This window comes from Leptosomus discolor, chromosome Z (genome assembly GCF_034619465.1).
Source record: "Leptosomus discolor isolate bLepDis1 chromosome Z, bLepDis1.hap2, whole genome shotgun sequence".
Lineage (NCBI taxonomy): Eukaryota > Metazoa > Chordata > Aves > Leptosomiformes > Leptosomidae > Leptosomus > Leptosomus discolor.
In genome coordinates, this window is record NC_141419.1 from 89,992,672 (window position 1) to 90,015,653 (window position 22,982).

Below are 22,982 nucleotides of genomic sequence, written 5' to 3' on the forward strand. Positions count from 1 at the left end.
TAGTAAAGCAAGCTCAACCCAACGTGCAAAGAGATAAATGAATAACCACCAGTGAGCGAGGTACAATCAGCATCACGTGCAAGTGAAGGGAATTTAAGACGTTGGCCTGCACCTCGCAGCCCACCACAGTAAGTGGTGCTCACGGCATTCCCATAAGAACATTTCAGACGGGATCTCTGGCTGCACTCCCTACCAGCACAGGGACCCTCCCTGACAAAGTGTGTGAAGCCTCAGCCACAGCAAAGGGACCTCTGATACTCTGGGTATGGACTTCCTTTTCCAAAGGCTGCAAACCCCCCCAAGTACCAGTTCTAGTCCTAAAGAGCCACCAGCCACCCTCACAAAGTACAGGCAGGCACATTAATTTGACTTACTTAGTGCTCTGGAATGATCGGGGTTTCTGATACCTTTCATTTTTAACCTCTGCAAAAGCATAGCTGAAGTGAGCTGGCGAACGAGATACACAGACATGGAGTAATTCTACAAAAAAAGTGATTAAAGATTAAAACACTGATTTCGTACAGTACTTCCACCACGACAACAGATTACCATTTACACTAGCTATCGCACAGAGTAAAAATGAAAACATGCCAGTTTTTTGCTTAATAGTTATGAAAAGCATTGACAAACAACTTGATTAGTGTACAATACTCCACCAAAGATCTCCTGCCGATCATGCTACTCCAGTTGTGACTTAACTAAGAACAGTAATTCCACAATGGAGACACAACCTGGGCTCTTTTCTTGGGAAGATAATTTAGACTGGTGACACATCTTCTCATACATGCAGTCTTTAAGAACTTCTCACATTTGTCTCCTAAATCCCTCCCTTTTTTCAGTATCGTTCTGTCAGTGGGGAGCTCAAAGACGATCATATGACAAAAGAGAGGATGATGAATGGTCTTTCGGGTGCAGACACACCACCTCCAAATGGCACACAGCCGCACCAATTTCTTTGTACCTTCTCTTTAGCCTGCTCTGCACTTTTAAGCCAAGCCTCATTACACCATACCCACCGCTCTGAGGCTGGGCACATTCCCCAGCATTTACTACTCTTCCCTAATTTACGCCACTTGCCAACTTCTTTTGTTCAGTGTTCGCTCTCTCTTCAAGGTCACTAATGAAGAGAAAACTCTGCCAGTCCCACTACTGCAGAATAATAGTGGTTTCATCTGTGTAACAAACAGAACCCGTGGTCTCTTATTTCCACCCCCTGCCAGCCACCTTCTTATGGTTCCTACATTGTGTGGGTACTGCACAAGAACTTTAAGTAAGAACACCTACTGCCCTGCTCCTCCTTCACCAGCTGCAGGAAAACCAGCTCTTACCTAGATGAGCAGATGAAGTTATCCAAGTGCATGGGAAACGACTAAGGAAAATGGATTCTTTTTCTTCCTTTAAAGAGTGACCATACATGGCACTGTTTATTGCTTACAGAGCGAATTCTACAGGCTCAAGTCTGACCACCTCTGTGGGGCTAATGCCTCCTTGGCTCAGAAGCCCTCCATTATCAGTCAAGGACAGGCCAGTCAGCCCTCACCACGCAAGCTCACTGAAACCGTCCCCAGGGGTCTCATTTAGAGAAGGAATAGCAACGGCTGCTCCGAGAGTTCTGGTACTTGGAGCAGAGCACCGACATTAGACCGAAGAATGCGCTTTGCCTCTCAGAGCAAGGGGGAACGCTGGGACAACCTCCACTTCATCTGCTTCCATGAGAATATGATTTGGCAGATCCAGGGGAGGAAGAGAGCAGGGGTCAGCGGGAGAGGCCAAGACCACACACAACACTGCAAGGATTTCAATACTCTTGTGCTTTACAGTTGGGAAGACAGCTTAGATCTTTCCCTCCACCTCTGTTTCAGAAAAAAAAAAAAAACCACTTTGCTGTCAGCACTGCCCTTCATTTATTTTCTGAACATTAGCTTTCTCTCCAGTTCCTTTTTTTTAAAAAATGTAAATTAGCATATAAAACCTTATATAGGAGTCTCACTTTGAAACATGTGGCGTCTCTGGTCCACAGATTTTGATTTTGGAGAAAGTAGTAAGAGGTAAGCTACTTTGGTAATTGAATCCAGAAGGATTTAGGCAGCTAGTCACAGATAGAGCAGTAAGTAGTTCTTGACTTACCAACAGCCGAAAGGGCTGCTGCAACAGCTATCTGAATTCTTCCTAGGTTGAGAAGTTCCTCATGCTCTCCCTTTCTTTCCTTGGTAAATCCATAGGGGGGTAATTCCTAAACAGCCACGCAGCCATTCTAAAGGCTAATTCCTTTTCAACTATGATTAATGACTGCAGGCAGTAGAAAGCAACAGGTATCCCATTTCAGTGACCATCCCCTTTATCTCCTGCCACCTGAAGTCCAGCATGCTTTTCCCCCACTACACCTTTCCACAAAGTTTAGAACTGCATTAAAGAAGAGCCTTCACGTTTCATTTTTTTTGTTCCCTGCTCTCCATCCTTCCCCACACTGAGTCACTTCTCCTGCAAGTCACCCAAACTTCCAGAATACTCTTTGTTTGCAAGAAAACACACCCACTGCTCAGGTATCCTGCATTACACACAGACCCCACACACATATCTCAAACATGCTTGGCTGGACCATACACCAAGCCCAGAAACAGCTGACACCAGCGGCCTGACACCTCCCCAGTAAACCCTTCCCAGCAACCTCCCATCCAAGAGCTTTCTGAGCTAGAAATTCCATCCCTGTTTTGGTTTATTTGCAAGTACAATTTTAAATCAATTCACAGAGAGACCGTTTTCATGTAAAAAAAGGAATCTCAAAAGAAAAGAGATGGAAATATCCATGAAGCAGTTCTTCCTATGAAATAAAAATTGCTTTAAAAAACTACTCAGCATTACTGTATTAGAAAATACAAAAACCTCAAAAGCAAATGCATGTCTCCAGCCCCACAGCCTTGGCACATCTGATCAGCTTAAAAAACCTTCGCCAAAGACAGTTAGAACCGATAGCGAGAAACGTGCCTTAGAATACATGGCTACATCATCTAATTTTTCACACCATCAAGCTCTAAGGAAGAAAATAGGGTTTCCTTGTTATTTTGTCATGTCTGAACTGTTCTGTACTATTTACATCACAAAAAGATTTTGGTCTTTCAACCCACATTTCGGGCAATCCCCAACAGCAGGCTCTCTAGTGTGAATTCTATAAGGAAGTCATTGCCGTCTATACGCAAATCTTACATACGCTACTGTAAGCTACCATACTTCTACAGCAAACTTTGTTTCCTGGCACTGATAATAAGTTCAGCCACCCAGTATGAAACACTTGCTGGCACATGCCTTGCCAGGAACATCAAGCAGTAGGGTAAGAAGGAATACTAGATGAGGTTATTCAGACAACTTTCCACACCCTACAGAACATACAGTTTACCTTTCCTATTTCAGAAGCCCAGGAAATGGAAATCTGGTTTGGCACTGCCGACGACAACCGAACCAGAGATGTTATATTCAAGGGGCGCCCAGGTCGCCTCTGTTCAACTCCATTTTTTGGCGGTGGAGCGTATCCCTGTGAGAAGAAAGAACAAGAAAGTGTTACCAAATCTCCCTGCTGTACTCTGAAACTTGCTGAAACAGACTTGGTAGTTTTAAACAGGTCTACGGCGAGCAGGTAAACCTAGAGGCTCTCTAGGCTGGAGACTAAATTCAACACCTACTCTGAGAAATACCCATCTTTTACAGCCTAATACTGTATGTCAACTGCAATTTTAAAGCGTTTTTTTTTTGGAAGTGATTTTACAGAAGTGCTGAAAAGGTGGAAGAGAGTGCAGTTTTGGTCCAGGTAAGTTCTCTGAAGAGTAAAAAATCATGTTGATGTTTTGTCCTGGTTTTTTTTTTTTTCCTTTGCCCCACTGAAAGAGAACAGAACATCGCAAGGACACAGCCACACACACAGCAAGCCATGAAGAGTGAATTCAGTGCTTCACAGGCAGAAAACACTTCATTCATTCCATTTAAGATGCAATAGTGTCTGTTCCAAGAGCCCCACATCTCCTTGGTGTCTGCTTTGCCTCGCATCAACTACACCTACCGTCATCAGCAACAGGCTGGCATCTGAACTCTGCCAAGGCCCCTGAAGAAGTACATGGACTATCAGCTGTATTTAAGAGCTGTTGTCTGCAGAAACAAAGCAAACCAGATCTCGTTTGCTGAGATTTGGTGAAGAATTTCATAACCTGGACGGGTTCTCTGAAGTTTTATTTCCTAGATGATCCATGCGAATTGGATCAGGAGCCATTCAGTTCCTTTTTGCTTCTAGGCAAGCAGATACTCTCCAGCAGATCATGAGCTGAAAGTATTGTGCTATGCGGAGGAGCACACAGCCGAGCTGCAGCTTATTCATCTCGCCCTGCATCTGTCCCTATGAAAGCAAGCCAGCCTGTAACAGAACTCTGAGACTCTGTTTTGATCTCACACAGACGAGCCTGCAGTCCACTCCTCTCAAAAAACTCATCCTGTACCAGAAGGATGCCAGTAAGAGATTGCAGCCCTATGTCTTGCACAGACCTGACTGACAGATTTCATTTAGTTCAAGGCCAGTGTGGTTCTATACAAGAATCTCTCCCAGAAAGGACATGCTGGTTAAAAAAACACACACATATACATTTCTTTACGCAGAGAAACACACATTCACAGCTCCTAGCTTTAAAACCTTCCCTTCCTAGCCTTCCAGGAGTTAATTAAAGAGCACTCCGCTTGCCTATCACAACCAGCATGGTCTTGGGGTAATGGGGTTACCTCCCACTGGAGCAGGTTGCTCCCAGACCCATCCAGCCTGGCCTTGAGCACTGCCAGGGAGGGGGCAGCCAGAGCTTCTCTGAGCAGCCTGTGCCAGTGTCTCACCGTGAAGAGGTGAGTTTTTTCTTCACTCTTCTCAGGGTGAAGAACTTCTTCCTTGTACCTAGTCCAAACCTGCCCTCTCCCAGCTTCCAGCCGTCACCCCCTGTCCTGTCACTGCAGGCCCTGGTAAAAAGTCCCTCCCCAGCCTTTCTGTAGCCCCCCTGCAGGGACTGGAAGGCTGCTATAAGGTCATTACCATAACCAGCCACTTTTTAGTTAGGCTGCTAACTCTAGGGGCTAGGAAGTGCCAACATTATTTGGGCCTTTAAATCTTCCATGGTTCTTGCAAGAACCATCTTAGTGAAAGCAGGTGGAATCTTTTAGAGCCAGAAAAATCCATCAACAGAAAGCTGTCTGTCTTCTATGTGGCTACTTCCAGCCTGTCCTGACATATTTGATTTTGTCCTTTGAAAGAGACTCGCAGTGGTCTACAGAGGCGCCCTGAGAAGAAAAGCAAATTACCTTTTTGGACTTTTGCGTTTTGTCTTGCCTATGAGAGAAGTCAACAGGAGAACCACCTGCTGTAGTGCATTATATATAAAGTCCTTGTTACTTACCAAGACACCAGCATGCAAGGCTCTACATTTACTCCTTTTTTAAGTCAGAACCAACACAATAAAGGGAGGACACAAACAGTTGTAGGAATACAAGAAAACACCATGTTAACACGAGCTGGCACAACCCGAAGCAGCCCTGGCACACTGACAGCATTCCTCTGAAGTTTCTGGTAAGGATTGCAGCCAAGGAGATGACCAAGAGTAATTTACAGACACCTGCAGAGGGACGCACTGGTATACCAGGGTAAGACAGAATAGCACTCAAGAATTGTGTGAGTTGGCAATAGAGGCTGGCATCGCTGATTAATTACCTAACACCAAGACTACTGAGTTGGACAATAGTGATCTTTGAGGCAAATAAGTTATCTTACACTTCCTGCAATAGAAAGGATGCAGTGACTAAATCAACAAAAAAATGTTTGCAGGAGCACTCAGACTGAGATGTATTTGTCATTCAGCTCATACTGAAGAAGGAGAGGAAAGGAAGTTGCCAAGACAATAGTAATTTATTCACTTTCTCACCTATGTTTTCTGCTGAACTGATTAAAGAATCATCTTACGATGTGCAGGAAGAACCTACAGGATTTAGATATAAAGCAAAGCAATAATCCAAGATCACAAACAATTTTTGCTACAGCTGTGACACGTGTTACACACAAAATGGATAGCATAGCAGGGTGTAAACTGACTTCGCAAGACTGAGAAGCAGCAGACATTGATGTCCATAGGATAACATCAGACCCAATTCTTTTTAGTGGGTTGCTTAAAGAAAGGGAGAAATCTGCAGAAGGAAGGAGAAAATCCTCAGGTTTACCACAAAGAATGTAACTGGCATTTGCAGAAAATACTGACTAGAAAACATAAGAAGAAAATGCCCTGCAGATTAAAGAGAGATTTCCAGTGCTCCCCACTTCCAAAAACTGTGCTAATTGAGTCAAAGTTTAGTTGACTCGGTTTTTTAATCCTGTCCAATCCATTCCTTCAGTGTATTCCTCTAAGAGAATACTTTTTGGTATCTCGAGAGCTGTTTTAAGGTTTCCAGTCCTTCTGTCAAACAAATGGAGGGACTCAAGAGGGGTGTCTTACACAATGAAGACAGATAGAAGAACAGTGATGCAATGGTTAAAGAAGTACTGGGAAGAGAAGCTAGAGAGTCTCACTTGAGCTGAGTAGGGGCAAAAAAGCAGTCATGGTTGCATATGGCAGGAGGGAAGGTACAGGACAACACATCTGACACACCAAGAAGGTGACAAACATTCCGAAAAAGGTTTCACACCTTTTTCCAGGCAGTATTTTTCCAAACCCACTGCGGAAAGAATCCTCTGTACTACCACTATGTCCATCTTCTATAGCTTCCAGAACTATTTCAGAATGGGTTGCATAAGAGTCTCTCTCTGTTCTACTGTACAGAGATACCCATTCCAGAGATTTTTCAAGAATAATGACAGTACTTTTCCCTTTTTGTATATATTCAAGCCTTGAGGTGACCTTGCCTCCATACTAATTTTTGCAACATCAGACCCCAGTAAAGTGCATGACTGCCAACACTGTCCTGTTCCAGTATCAGCAAGTGCTAGGAACCCTAGAATGTGTCTGTTCTTCACCCTCACAATTAATTCTGCTCTAACCAGACAGGTGGACAGCAGCGTACAAAGTTGTACACAAGGAGGTGGTACTGTTCCCTCGTCACAAGAAGGAACTTAAGCCAATCACAAAATACAGATAGCCCAAACAGCAAGGGCTTTACCAATCAAGTCAAACAAACTCCATTTGAAGACCTACGAGGAGCATTCCCCATGCAGACACTGGTTTGGTTTTGACCTATTTTATTGTGTTAACTGCCACAGATGAGGTTTGCTATAGATGGCGAAAGTACAAGTAATCCATGCAGTGGCTCTACCATGACCAAGAGCAGTTAATGGCGCTCTCACACAACAAATGTACAAACCACGTGCCAAACGTTGGTAACCAGAGAAATCTGAGTGATAAACAGCTTGATTGTTTTAACAAGCTAACATAACAGAAAAAAAAACATGCATTGCAAGTCACAAAGAAGCCACAAGTACATGCAAACAAGCTTACCGGCAACGGAAACAGCTTCCCATTCACTTTAATACACAAACCACTAGGGTAATTATCTTCTTGAGGGCAGCTTGTCTCTGCTAGGCATAACCTAGATCCCCAAAAAGAGAAAGCATCATTTTCAAGCGCCAGCACATCCATATGTCCCCACAAACATCCAGACGTATGTTACATTAGCCAATTAAGAAGTCATAAGAGAAGAGTATGTAAAAGGTACCTTAGCTGAACTTGGACTGTGTAATCTCTCCTGCCCCCTGGCAAGAAGTCCCTGTGACAAAGGCAAAGAGACGTACCCATTTAGAGAGCAGATCGCATATTCCAAGTCGTATGCAGAAATAACTGGTGCGCCTGCCACAAAAGTCACTAAACTTTGCTCTTATTTTTCTTTTATTGAGCTATGAACAAGTCTCACGAGCAACACCTCTGTTTAGCTACTCCAAGTCAAGCAGGACTTTAGGATCAGCATCCTCTGTCAACAGTTTATAGTAACAAAGGACGATGTTGCCAAAGAGGAAAAACCCCGCGAATCCTCTTGGCTTACACCACAGGTCTTGCAACAACATGAACCCTGGGACAAAAAGATAAAAGCAGCCTTCCCTGCAGCCAGGAAACATGCAGGGAAGAAAAGCTTACCATCGCTGAATAGTCACAATTATTTGGAACCAAGGAATTGTTAACTCTTTAGTGGCGTAGGATTTACCCCAACTGCACATAAATTCTGTGCACAGTAGCTCCTGAAGACAACAGGACAGCTAAACTCAGCATAACTTTGGTGAGCGTTATCACTCTGCATCTGCGTGCTTATGCAATGCATAAAACAAACTAAAACCCCCACATTTTCTCCTGAAATTTTAAAAAAGTTTACCTATGCTATGCCACACTCTTACTTCTTACCTGGAAATACAGACTTCTCTGACCTGCTGAGGTGTTAAAGCAAAGATAAAAAATTTCTCTTGGAATCTCTGAATACCGCTCTGTACTAGAAAAAGAGGAAAAAAAAAAAAGAGGTTTAACCATGGTGATTAAACTAATCGATTAAAACAGGATCTGCAGTTGAGGTTTTCCTGGAACAAGGCATAAATCACTTAATATAATCAAATTGTGATTGAACTGCATGTAACTGTCAACAGGAAAGCAATGGAACAAATAATTCATTCAACTATATTCAGACAGCTTAATATCACGTTATACTTCAGTACTAAAGAAGCTTGGCAACCTGTGTTATAATCCTTTCCAACCAACACACAACAAAATATAACACTGGATACCTGGCAAAAAGAGTACCACTGAGAAGATGTTTACAACTACTTCAATGTACTACAAGAGGAGAACGTGCACCAGAGGTTATTAATAGGCAACTGGAAAATTACTCAATTCTGAAACGACTAGAGGTAACTAAGCCTTTAGGGAGGAAGGGAGGGAACACAAACCCTAATGCCAGAGAAGCCAGCTAGACTTCACACCTGGGAGCAGCATTTGGAAAAAAAAAATATATATATATACACACACACACACACACACACCACTTTCATGTCAGAATCCTACTTGTCAGTCAGTGATGGGAAGCAGTAATGTTTTAGTATTAGGCGTTGATAGGATGTCCATGTTACTTTTTTACTTTCTTTCAACTTGAGTAATTAGAAATCTTGACCTGAAATAAAGGTAGATTGGACTTGTCCAACAGCTTAAAGTAACCAGCAAGAAGGACAAATGCAAAAATAGCACAACCAAGCCAGGCAGGTTGGGAAGAGCTAGGCTGTCTTGTACCCTCTCACATTCATAGAATGGTTTGGGTTGCAAGGGACCTCAAATCCAGTTCCAACCCCCTGCCATGGGCAGAGACACCTCCCACCGCACCAGGTTGCTCCCAGCCCCATCCAGCCTGGCCTTGAGCACTGCCAGGGAGGGGGCAGCACCAGCTTCTCTGGGCAACCTGTGCCAGGGCCTCACCACCCTCAGGGTGAAGAACTTCTTCCTTGTACCTAGTCCAAACCTGCCCTCTCCCAGCTTCCAACCATTACCCCTCGTCCTGTCACCACAGGCCCTTGTAAACAGGCCCTCCCCACCTCTCCTGCAGCCCCCTTTCAGCACTGAAGGCCGCTCTAAGGTCTCCCCGAAGCCTTCTCTTCTCCAGGCTGAACAAGCCCAGCTCTCTCAGCCTGTCCTCATAGGAAAGGTGCTCCAGCCCCCTGACCACCTTGGTAGCCCTCCTCTGGGCTCACTCCAGCAGCTCCATGTCTTTCCTGTGCTGGGGGCCCCAGAGCTGGACGCAGCACTGCAGGTGAGGTCTCACCAGAGCAGAGCAGAGGGGCAGAATCCCCTCCCTGGACCTGCTGGCCACACACCTTTTGATGCAGCCCAGGATGCCACTGGCTTTCTGGGCTGTGAGCTCACACTGTTGGCTCTCATTCAGTTTTTCACCCACCAGCACCCCCAAGTCCTTCTCCCCAGGGCTGCTCTCCATCCACTCATCCCCCAGCCTGTATCTGTGCTTGGGATTGCCCCGACCCAGGTGCAGGACCTCGCACTTGCCCTTGTTGAACCTCCTGAGGTTTGCACAGGTCCACCTCTCCAGGTCCCTCTGGACAGCCTCCCTTCCCTCCAGCGTGTCCACCGCACCACACAGCTCGGTGCCGTGGGCAAACCTGCTGAGGGTGCGCTCGATGCCACTGGCCGTGTCGCCGACAAAGATGTTAAACAGCACTGGTCCCAGTACCGATCCCAGTACTGATTCAGAGATGATCTGTCTGCCCAGAACACACACACACACAAAAAGGGCACAAAACACAAAACAGAACCCAGGTGGAACAAACACACCAAGTTCCTCGAACAATTCAAAACAGCTACACTGTGCATGTTCTCACACACACACCACAGACAGCATTTCATATTTTACAAATAATACTTGAGCACACATGAAAAAGATCATTAAAATATTCAGTTATTGAACTAAGTGTGGGTTAAAACAAAACCCCACACTTACACCTGCTCTTGTGTTCTCATGTTAGTGCAGAAGAATACCTACACTCATCCCTTTTAAAGAGTCACAGTGAAGTGGACTATATTCTGAGCTCTGACCTACCTGTCTGTCTTTGTTTCCAAGCCCTTAATTCTCAAAACACACAAAATTTGTCTGTACCATGTCCCCGTCACTGGGGCATCCCACATCCACTAACTGGGACTATAAGCTACCCATATCACTCTAAAAATAGGAAATAAAGGAAGCCTCATTTCCAGATTTGCTCATGCATCCACGTTAAGGGTGATTTTCCGCCAATGCTCATATCCTTCTAACATCAGAAGGGCCCACAATTTGCATTTAAAGCCATTCCTCACATCTCATTTCCCCATTCCGCCTCACACAGATCTGAGCTGTCGCTCTGACTGCTGCCACTTTCAGGTACTGCGCTCTGGAAAGAGTTGGAAGGCAAGGAAGTACTCAGTTAAGTTAACCTTGTCCCCCTTGCCCATGTCCTAAGAGGACCCAAAGGCTACAGGACTAGATAACCCTCACTCCTACAAAAACTAGGCAACATCCAAAGAGCCTACAGTCTTCAAGGGAAAGAGGAATTTACCTGCAGCTCTAACTATAACATGGTGACACCCCTAAGGAAGCATTCTCTTTTCAGAAGAAAAGGATCATTTCCAAAGTTGAGAAGAAACAGCCATTAGGGAAATTTCTAGCATATGGCCACCACCTCTAGCTATCATTGACCAGGAAGCAAAAGGTACCTGTACAGCAGAAATACAACACTGAGCACATGTTGCATTACACGGGACAGAATGACTACGTGGCTGGCAACCAGTCTGGTGAACTACGAGCCAACAGTTGTCCCACAACACAGCATAATTCAGGAAGCTAGTTAAGATACTCGGCTACCGCGCACAGGGAACATAACCAGGAGTTATCCACAACGTTGTGGCACTGACAGATCACCTCCATATAGGTAATGGCAGCGTGAGCCACAGAGCTGTCCCACACCACAGCAGCTATTGTACCAACACAGTCTGGATATCAAACTCTAACAGACTGTCACGACACACAAACAGAAGCGACCACAGGCACTGTAAATAATGCTTGTTGGTAATGTTTGCTGCTTTAGGTACCGGAGGAAGACAATGATCGCTTGACCAAGGTACAAAACTTCATTATCAGTTAAGAAAATAACGTTTAAGAGGATGCAAGCAGCCTGCAAAATGCTGAAGTGTTTCTAAACAATATCACCAAACAGTTAGGGAACATTTTCTACCATGTAAGGTAAGACAGGCTGACTTTCAAGACAGAAAACCATGTATTTCCAAACAATTAAATATGTTTTAAGACTGAGGTGTTTGAGGAAACTAAACTGAGATGTCAGGTTATTCGGAAGACAGAGGTCCACTCTACATTTTAACACACAGTACGACAACAACCTGTAGGCGGAAAAAAATCTTCCCTAAACTGAGTACAACACTGAACTTTGCTGCACAAAGTATCTGCTTCAGCGCCAGATGTCAGAACCTGCAGAACTGTTGCAGTGACACAAGCTTAAACTACCAAACCAGGGAACTTGTTCTCTACATCGTTGCACCTTATTAATTACTGACCCTTAAATCCTTCTCCTGTCAGCCACAACAGATGCATTCCTCACTTATAGGAGGCAGAAGCTTCAGGTCCAAATCTTTCAGCCAAATGTGGAGGTTCAGATTAGGTATCAGGAAGTATTTATTTACAGAGAGGGTGGTCAAACACCAGATCAGGCTTGCTAGAGATGTAGTCAATGCCCCAAGCCTGTCCATGCTCGAGGCATTTGGACAACGCCCTTAATTACTACTCTTTAACTTCGGGTCAGCCCTGAAGTCGTCAGGCAGTTAGATCATCATTGTAGGTACTTCCCAACTGAATTACTCTATTATTTAATATTCAAAGGACGAAGATCTTTAATCATACAATATTTACACAAGAGAACACTATTTTCTGAAGTGTGGCTTGGCACTTTTGGGGACTAATGGTGAAGAGAGGGCAACGGCAGAGATGAGACAGAAAGGCAGTTTCCCCTTTTCCCCAGCTGCAAAAAGCCATTCAAGTCTGGACTTAGTACTGCCATAAGCAACACTTATTTCATGAATTAAGCAACCTGCAGAGCTATTAAACACTTACCTAGACTCGTAGGTTTTATGAGCACATCAAGCACATCGTAAAAAGGTAGGCTCTTCAGTTGAACATCGGGATGAACGGGTGGAATCGGAGGTGACGGCTGCTGCATCTCAAACTGTGCCTTAGCGTCTTGGAGGAGCACAGAACTGACAGGCGAGGAAGGAGACTGAGACACGACCGAAGTAGAAGGGAGCGGGTGAATGCCAGCAACAGCCAGGTCAGGCTCGACAGGAGAGGAACTACTGTCCAAGTTGAAAACCGCAGGTTTTATAGCTGGTAAGTCCGAGAGTCCTTCAATTGCCCTTGGGTACCGACGCCTATAGAGTTCACGGATTTTTATCTGAACTGCTGGGCTGCAGCCGCTCTTCAGTAAGTGCAATGCCCTCATCAGGAGGTCATGCTTCCGCCCGCTTTTATTACGTCCAGCAAACCCCAACAACACTTGTAGTTCAGAAACACGGAAACTTGATACCATATTCTAGGAAGAGAAGAGAGACAAGCACAGGTCAACCAACAGTACCGCAAGGAGGCCTTTGAGGAGCATGGTGAAGCATCTGAACTTCCATCATTCTGGTTCCACAGCTGTCATCTTAGATACTACCCATACCCTTACCAACACAAGAGTACAGTTACTTTAAAGAGAAGAAACAAAGCATCCAGGATGAAGGTTGAGTTTGGCTGCATTAACAATTTCAAAGTTTTCTAATTGTTTCCACACTCAAACAATAGCAACAAAAACAAAATTTTAATGCAACCCATGGAGTGCTATCTTAAATTCACCGGCAGAAACATAAGCTCCAACACAAAATATCTGTCTCGCTTCATGAAACAAGCAAAAAGTGCCAGATGAACCAGTATTATCACCTGTCTTCCATCGCATTTTAAGAAATAAAATAAGTTCTGCATAGTTTATTCTGAAATGTCCTCTACTTTGGGCAGCATGTTAAACACACGCACGAACAGACAGGCACATAAGGTTTCACCCTTGAAAGGGTGGCAAAGCAAGGTGGACACTTTATAAACAGCTACATTAGATCACACTAACAAACTGTTCAACCAACACAATTGATTCTTCCAGAACATCACAGAAAACTTCCTGTCCCTCTCGTGTCATGTTCTGGTATTGTGGGACACAAAGATCTCTTCAAAGGAAATACTACTATTTACTTGGTTATCAGAGTTCGCTGTGGAAGATTTTGAGGCTTGGACTATGAAGTTCATAGACAGAAAGATTCTCATTTAAAAAAAAAAGAAATAAAAACACCCACTACGCATGAGGAAGTGATCTTACTCCATTACTATAAATGAGTAACTGTGCATAGGGGCACCATCTTACATTTTTGTGAGCAAGTTCTCTTCAGATACATAAAATTGCCCAGAATTCTTCTAAGCAAGTTCCTTCCTATTTCTATGGGACTCTTCCACCGTAACAAGAAGGTTCAGTTTTAAAGACGAAAGAACATCTGACTTTAATTTGTACTGCTGTACCATACCAACTCCAGACTCAAGGACTGGCAGATAAAGGCCCTAATAGAAAGTATTAAGTAGTAAACGTCAGGATCATAACAGACGTTTTTAAAAACAGTTCAAAAATGCTTGTTGATTTTTAAATATCAGTCCAATATACAACATTTAAAGCTTTGGGCACTGATTTCAGAAGGGGTACAACTCAAAACACAATATTTCGGGTTTACCTTCCCTAATCCTTATTATACAGTTAGAGTTTACACCCATGTATTCTAACACTGATCGGATCTCAGCAGAAGTTTTAACACAACTGTGCTACCACCATGCAATCAGCCACCAAAAGTCTGAATACCCCCTCTGCCCCTATCTGCTGGTCCCTATTCTCTACCTAATGTTGAAAAAATTGGTTTTGCAGTAAGACAGATCAGGGAATTGAGCCAGATGAAAACTTAACTTACAATCATAGAAACATTTCAGTTGGAAAAGACCTCTAAGATCATCAAGGCCAACCGTTAACCCAGCACTGCCAAGTCCACCACTAAGCCATGTCCCTAAGCACCACATCTACACGTCTTCTAAATACCTCCAGGGACAGTGAGTTTAACACTTCCCTGAGCAGCCTGTTCCAGTGCTTGACAATCCTTTTGGTGAAGAAATTTTTCCTTATGTCCAATCTGAACCTCCCCTGGTGCAACTTGAGGCCATTTCCTCTTGTCCTATCGCTTGTTCCTTGGGAGAACAGACCGACCCCACCTCACCACAGCCTCCTCCCAGGCAGTTGCAGAGAGTGATAAGGTCTCCCCTCAGCCTCCTCTTCTCCAGGCTGAACACCCCCAGCTCCCTCAGCCACTCCTCACCAGACCTGTTCTCCAGACCCTTCACCACCTTCACTGCCCTTCTCTGGACACGCTCCAGCACCTCCGTGTCCTTCTTGCAGTGAGGGGCCCAAAACTGCACCCACCATTCGAGGGGCGGCCTCACCAGTGCCTAGTACAGGGGCACGATCCCCTCCCTGCTCCTGCTGGCCACACCATGGCTGATACAGGCCAGGAGGCTGTTGGCCTTCTTGCCCACCTGGGCACACTGCCGGCTCATGTCCAGCCGGCTGTCGACCAGCACCCCCAGGGCCTTTCCCGCTGGGCAGCTCTCCAGCCACTCCTCCCCAGCCTGTAGCGCTGCTGGGGCTGTGGTGACCCAAGGGCAGGACCCGGCACTTGGCCTTGTTGAACCTCAGAGCACTGGCCTCAGCCCATCGATCCAGCCTGTCCAGGTCCCTCTTGTGCCATTACAAGATGGCAGGAGCAAGAGCAGCCAGGATGTGCCTTTAAGGGCCACATTATTTGTGCATATGAAAACAACTACCTAAAATACTATGGCAGTACTCTCACCAGGCACACCCTTTCCTCATTGTTGAGGGGACAAGGTTATCCTATTTCAGATAGGAGTAGATATCAGGGAGCTAACCCAGCAGTCCTCAAAGTGGTATTCCCCCAACACCCCATCTACAAACGCACCACAGACGCAATCGCCAGTGAGAGCAGCGTCACGTGAAACGCTGATTGGCTCACCCTAACTTCTGGAGAAGAGACCAACAGCAGATGTCACCTTAATTTCATCCCAGCAACTTCTCTCCACAGCAAAATGATACAAGAAAAGAAGAAATGGAGACAGAACTCCATCCAATTTGCAAGCTGCTGGACAAGGTTAGTTTCCACCTGGCATTCCCCTGCGACTTCTCCTCAGTCTCACAGCCAAACACAGTGAAGAAAATAGTGTTTCAGTATTCATAAAAAATAGTTTGAAGTACTATAACAGCTTCACATTCATGCCACATAAAAGAGAAATTGTGTTCAAAAGTAATACTGATAGTCAGGAATTTACTGAGAACTTCATGTTGCACGTTCTACAGATAGCTGCATAAGCTTGATAGCAACGTCTGCTCCTTTATTTCAGATGCACGCAGTAAGCATGATTCTGGATTCCATAATCTGAATGCAAATGGATAGAATAATCCTTTACATTGAGATTAAGGAAAACAGCATGTATTGCAAAGTACTGTCTTATTACCCTGCCTGCTGCCTTCTGTGCCTTCTCGCAAGTTAATCAAGGTGAAATGTGCAGTCAATCACGCCTTGAAACAGCTAACATTTTATGCAGATACTGCACAAACTAGCATTTTGTTACAAGATGGATTTCATTTTATTAGAATACATAGGCTGGCTTCAATACCACAGTCAGCACAATTTTACATTGACACCTCCACTAAAAATGGTTGGGAGTATTAAAAAAACCATAGTTTTGCCCATAAATGCAAGAAATCTTCCATATGCCTTTGAAAGTCTTGCAAAAGTGAGTTTTACCAGAAGTAATTAAACAATAGCTTTTGCAACATTTTCCTCCTAAAGCTCATTCTACATTCCCTTTGAGGCAACAAAAATGACGTGCATGAAAACGCAGCGAGTCTGATCTACATGTTTTAGCTTATGACTCAATTTACAGATATCTCAAAGTGGACACTTGCTACAACCAACAAGGTTTTATGGAGGCATAACATATGCTTAGGAGTGTTTATAATCATGGTGCAAGACAGATATTACTTCCAAACAACCCCAACGAGTTATTTTCTTTTGGGGTTCCAGCAATATTGCAGCAGACTGCAGCCTAGCTATTAACATGCCTTTCACATCACTGAATTAAGATTAAACATTCAAGTTGTGTCATGTAAATGCCATCAATTTTCTCTTAAGAGAAGTTCTTTACAGCTGCACAGCCCAATAAAAAGCTTTTTTAACACGGAAGACCAAAGCCATTTTATTTTTAATGTTTCTCCATGAACACAAAAGAGTAGTCTGACAGAACTTTAAGGAAGTCAGACTGGATAATTCAAGTATTTTTATATTCCAGAAACATTTTTTCCACTGAATTTCATACTTGAAGGTCATAACAAGTTCCACAGCGTTTTTTGTTTCTTATTCTTAAACTATAGCAACCGTGATTCATAAGCAGAAATACTGTTCTAAAGCATGAAGCCGTAGGTGTATCTGGAATGACATTCATTTCACAGGGATAAGGACGTTAAGGAGTCCAGGAAATGTTGATACACTGCTGAAATTAAGGGCAGGCATGTTTCAGAACAAAGTACAGGATCAAACATCTCTCAAACAAGAGGTCCAGGCTTTCGCCTGGAGAAGAGAAGGCTCTGGGGAGACCTTACAGCAGCTTCCCAGTACTTAAAGACGGACTACAGGAAGGGTGAGGAGAGACTCTTTATCAAGGACTGTAGTGATAGGATGAGAGGTAACAGTTTAAAGCTGAAAGAGGGAAGATTTAGATGAGGTACAAGGAAGAAGTTCTTCACCCTGGGGGTGGTGAGACACTGGCACAGGTTGCTCAGAGAAGCTGTGGGTGCCCCCTCCCTGGCAGCGCTCAAGGCCAGGTTGGATGGGGCTTGGAGCAACCTGGTCTGGTAGAAGGTGTACCTGCCCGGGGCAGGGGGTTGGGACTGGATGGTCTTAGAGGTCCCTTCCAACCGAAACCAGCCTGTGATTCTTCACGCTCCCCACAAAGCTACCCACAACTTAACAGTCATTGTACTTACATATATGAATTAAAGGTAACCAAGAACACTTGCTAAATTCTTGACATGTGTCTACAATAAGCACCAACAACATAGCTTCTTGGGCAGCTACAGCTGCTCAAGTAGCCAAAGCTACACTTGAACCTGCAGAAGCCATCCAGGTTGACTCAAAAGTTCTAGTCAGTCTCCACCCAAGAGCTCCGCTTCAGCCCCACTGGCTTTCAGATGCTTTCTGAGGTGTCTGAAGGCTACACAGGGAAGGGATGCACCAAGGACCAACCCCACAAATCCTCACTCCTGACTTTAAGCCCTCTTCTGGACACACATAGCAGTGAAGCACCTTGGTGACATCTTTTGCAATACATCTCCATACATGCTGATGTACAGCAGGCTAGAAATGTGTCATACTTGTGAGAAAGAGCAACTCATGTCTCAGGAAGGTTGAAGACCTCTATGCTGACCCTAAACACAAACATAAGCGTATCCTGGAAACCAATGTAACCATAGATAAAAACCACAAGTCCTGGGAAGGAATGCAGATGTCACTAGCTAAATCTGTGTAAGTAGTACAGCACAGTAAGAGCAGCTCTGAAGAATGCAGCAGTTGGTGCAAACAGCATGACCACCAGGTCCTCAATATCATGCGTATTCTTCTTTGGATTAACTCTAGCCTCACTCCTAAATTAGGCATTAGTCCTCAGAGTTGCACGCGCTTAACAAAACTGAAAATCCTAAATCAAATACCTGCGTTCATTTAACGCAAGACACTCAAAACAAAGGTTGACTCGTTTCGTTGAAGCCTCGTTTTTTTAAATACCATAAACTACATTATCTCCTTCCTCTCCCCCATCATCCCCATCCCTCAGCACAATCATTAAAATTGCTAATTATTCTAGATATAGTAAACTTTTAAGGCACCACAATAAACCTCACTGGTCTGAAAAAATTACTATACATCTAGAAAGAACAGGGGGATTATGTACAGATACAAGATAGCAGCCTCTCGTCATAGGTTATTAACTGTATTTTATCAAAGGTTATGTATTTAACACACTCAGTGTTAACTGCAACCTAAAGATCACTGTATCACCAGTAGAAGTTTCTCATATCTATTCTGTCCATCATTTTAAGTTCACCCCAGATCAGCGTGCGGAATTTGATTTCTAAATGAAACCCCCAAACTGGTTGGCATATACAGTACCATGTTATTAACACAGCTAAAGTAAGACAGAGTAGAACAGAGTGTCTGGCAATGAGCTTGAAGAGGACAAGTGAAAACAGCTCTTGGTGTTCTCTTCTTGGCTAAGAATTTAGCACTAAGCACTGCTTCACCTGGTAAACAGGCAAACTGGAAAAATAAAGCAAGGGGAGCGAAGAGACACCAAGTCTGGTATGAATGAAAGATCCAATACATACATGAATGAGACCTGAATGTCTCTATTTTAATATGGTATCCAAAACACATTGCTCTTCATATTTGAATTGCATTACTTCAGTACCGGGTGGACAAGAGCAAAAAGTAGAAGTGGGACTTACTTTCAGCATTTATAAACCCTGATTTCCCAGTAAGTTTTGTGTAATCTCCCCTTCCACATAGGATGTATGAGCACACTTCCATCTCTTCTCACTAAAATGAGGAGGTTTTTTTTTCCCCCACAATGGCCATGAAACCGATCACCAGTGTCACACAAATTAGTTCTGCACAGGTATATTAATTTACCTATAAAGACAGCTTTTTTCCTCCCGTCAAGATGAAACTAATACATTACTTCAAAACCTGATTAAATACAAACTACGAGACTGAAGCTATTATCTTCTAAACTGGGGGTCTACGCTGTTTCAACAACAGCTGCACTCTGTGTTGTTTCCAAATCAGAGTCAGGACGCCAGCAGAAACTCAGGGGACCCAAGAGATGTTCTCTCTCTCTTTAATAACCGATCCCCTCTTATCTGCAGTATTTTGCTGAGATGCAAACCATAGCTTCCAGCCAAATCTGAGTGTGTTCAGAATTTGTTGGGAGCTGGAATGGTGTTCTCAGAGATGGCTCTCAGAAGGAGCTGTAGTTCCCCCATTCCTGGGCCAGGAGTTAAAAAATGTGTTCACGTGCCATCTCTGGCCTCTGCACCAGACTGCTGACTTGTGCTCCACGTCCGTCTACGCCTGTGTAATCCCTTTGACATTCACCGGGCTGCTTGTGAGCGAGGATTATGGGTGATGAGCCACATTTAAAAACACATCTGTGAACAGCAGGTCTGGATATTGTACCTCAAACTACAAGAAAGATACAGTTGTGCTCATCACAGCTTCTCAGCAACTCCCTAATATTCCAGAAACTGGTAACCTACAGAATTCAATAAACACTACTAATTAATTAAGGGTTAATCTGAAGGTCTGGAAGGCTAAGCCTCATACTGGACATTTTCACCAATATCTTGAAAAGTAATGACCGTGGTTACAGCTACTTCCACGTCCTTTAACAAAACTGAAGATTTCCAAAAGCCTTGATGTAACAGCAGGTTCCTTTGAGCCTCTTTGTTTTCCTTCACTACAGCCTCTTGGTTATAACCCTTTGGTCATAGCTCCTCAGAACTTTTACTCCAAAGATCTAGAGGATGGCAGGGATGGTACTAACACATATTAAAATGATCCTTGGCCCTGAGAATAGAAAAAAGCTGCCCCTGTGCATTTCCCCTCAAAACCAGGATTTAAGAGAGAACTCTGACCTCCTGCCTTTAGTCCACCCTTAACAATTTACTATAGTAAATTCAACTCTCCAAATTGCCCTAATGGCCTTTTATAAAGCAGGTAGAGATCACACACTACAGGAAACTGCAACCAACAACAGTAGCAAACAACACTGTCATAAAAACGTCCCGTACGTTAATCTATAAAGCAGCAGTTTCACATCACTCCAAAAGGTCAATTCACAAAATCTGTTGGGGGGAAGGGGCTGTCTCTCTTCTTTAGCCAAAAGCAGGAAGAATTGGTTGTCTGAAAAAAAAAAAAAATTAACCTGCAAACCAAGTGCTTGGTATTCAAGCAGACACATTCAAATGCATCCTCTTAAAAAAAAAAAAAAAGGCAGTAAAGGCCTGGAAGACACGAGGCAGCCTACTATGTTCTCTTCCAAGAAAATACCTAGAGCTTTCCCAAAATGGATCACGCATTATTATCAGCTGGATCTTGGACATTTAGAGACGCTCCAGGCAAACAGATTCGTTTCAACAGGCACTCCAGTTTACAAATAAGATGAACGTGGACATCAAAAGACATTTCAACTACTGATACCTATTCTTTCAAGTGACAAAAAGGCAGTCCTGTAGTTGGCCTGAAACCCAGTTCCCTTTTCCCTCCATACTTCCTGGGTTACTTTTGGAAAGAACTCAGGTGCCTATACAATTTCAAAGGTATTTAGGTACCCAATTCCCAGACAGAGCCTATCAATACTTACACAGACCACAGCTCTAGCTCAAGACTGGACAAGAGGTGCTACAACAAGAAAAGTTATTCCTGCTACTAAGTTTACAGTGGGAGTTTAGCCACCTACAAAGCCATGCCCTTTGAGAGACCCTGGAAAGGTGGCCAAGAACAAGCAAGGACACCAAACAAGAAAACGTGTAAAGACAAAAGAGTTTAAAAAAAGTTTAACTTGGGGAAAAAAAATAAGCCAACTGTTCTCAAACCCAACACTGAGGTAGAGCATTGTTGTCCTCAAATAAATAAACTCAGTTCTTTCCATGGGATTTTTTTAACAGAGCTCCTCAGCTATACTACAGCCACTTCAACCCAACCAGTGTTAGTGCTGGAAGAAGCCTTAGTGTAGGAAATCCTCTGGTGATTCCAGCATATTTCCCAGTGTTGGTCAGACTACAGTCAGTTCAGCCATCAGACCTTTCTCTACACTAAAGCCCAACTCACAGCAGTTCCTATTTAATTGACTTTTATTCCTTCTGCAGGCAAGTCTAGGTCAGGGGGGTTTAGCGTGCATGTAGTATTCCCTCAGCAGCATTTCTGCAGGTGTGGATGCTGCAGAAGCACAACCTTCTCCTTCTGAACAAAGATACTCAGAGATTGTTCAGGAAACGTAAGGAAATACAGAAACGATGCAGTCAGCTCCTTGTGTACACACCTTAAGATACAAAAGGCCACCCCCACACCGAAAAATCTGTTACAAAAAGTCCACAAGTGCAATACGAAAGGCATTCAACTGGAGATAAAACAGGTCTGAAAAGACATACTGGATTCGACGCTTCACAGGCAGTTTTCCCGGTTAGAAATCGAGTCATGAATTCTCAAAAAATTCAGCAATTATTAGCAGTTTCAAAAACCTAACCATTATTCAGCATTCTCCCTTTCAGTTCGCAGCAAGGGCACCACAGCGCTGGGCCCTCCCGAGGGCGCGGGGCCCCGCCGGCCGCCATGCGAGCCTCCGGCACCGGGCCGGGGCCCGGCTTCTCGCCCGGTCGGGCCGAACGCAACCGCCGAAACGGCTTTTAAAAATGTCGGGCGGGGGGGGGGGGGGGGGGGGTGCAAGAACCCCACCAACAGCACAGCCCTCACGGCGGAGATGGAGGGCGGGCTCTCCGAGCCTCCCCGCCGCCCGCCCCGCGGAAGTGACAGGGAGGGTTTTCCCCGGGACGCCGCCGGCTCCCGCCGCTCCCCGAACGCGTCTCAGGGCGTTCGGGGAAGGCGCAGGCGGCCGCGGGGCCCCGGTGGTTTCCGGCCGGCCGTTAAGGGCTGCCGCCTCAGCGAGCGGCGCTGTCGGTTCACCGTCCCCCCCAGCGAAGCACGGACGGGTGCGGCGGGGGCTCCCCGTGAGGACAGGCCGGGGGAAGAGGCGGGCGAGGATTTCCCCCCACCCCCCGACACTGCGGGAACGACCAGGCTACATCTTGTCCCGCGTCTCCGCCACCGCCACCTCTCCCCTCCTCACCCGCAGCTCCTCGAAATCCGCCATTTTCTACCCGCTACTGCTGCCGCCGCCGTCGCCGGGCCCCGCCGCCGCCGCCACCACCACCATCGTGCACCCTGTGCACGCCCCCGGCACGTGACGGCGGGAGGGCGGTTCCGTGCCGCCTTCCCGGCGCCGGCCCCGAAAGAAACCGTGAGGGAAAACCAGCTTTTTTTTTGTAAACGCAGGCCCGCCGGTGCCAAGCCCGGGCCTCTCCGCGACCCTCGGGGCACCCCGGCAGGCCTGAACCGGCGGGGCGGTAGAACAGAGGCGGCTGCCCGGGCCCGGCACGGACGCCGGCAGGGGAAGGGAGCGGCCGGCGGGATGGCAGCCCTCGGGGCTGGCCCTCC

The 22,982-nt window shown here is 45.1% G+C and overlaps 1 protein-coding gene across 2 annotated transcripts in view; it reads right to left on the reverse strand.

The window, feature by feature from the left end:
* The window catches only part of PIAS2 (protein inhibitor of activated STAT 2), a 31,880-nt gene extending 9,242 nt beyond the window's left edge, over nt 1–22,638 (reverse strand). For both annotated transcript variants that reach the window (XM_086479243.1, XM_086479242.1), the window contains exons 1-7: nt 22,615–22,638; nt 12,640–13,114; nt 8,394–8,478; nt 7,717–7,767; nt 7,500–7,590; nt 3,395–3,529; nt 375–480 (exon numbers count right to left, since the gene is read on the reverse strand). In XM_086479243.1, the coding sequence (XP_086335369.1) occupies nt 375–480; nt 3,395–3,529; nt 7,500–7,590; nt 7,717–7,767; nt 8,394–8,478; nt 12,640–13,114; nt 22,615–22,638 (967 nt within the window). The remainder of the gene's footprint in view (nt 1–374; nt 481–3,394; nt 3,530–7,499; nt 7,591–7,716; nt 7,768–8,393; nt 8,479–12,639; nt 13,115–22,614) is intronic.
* Between the last annotated feature and the right edge of the window lie 344 nt (nt 22,639–22,982).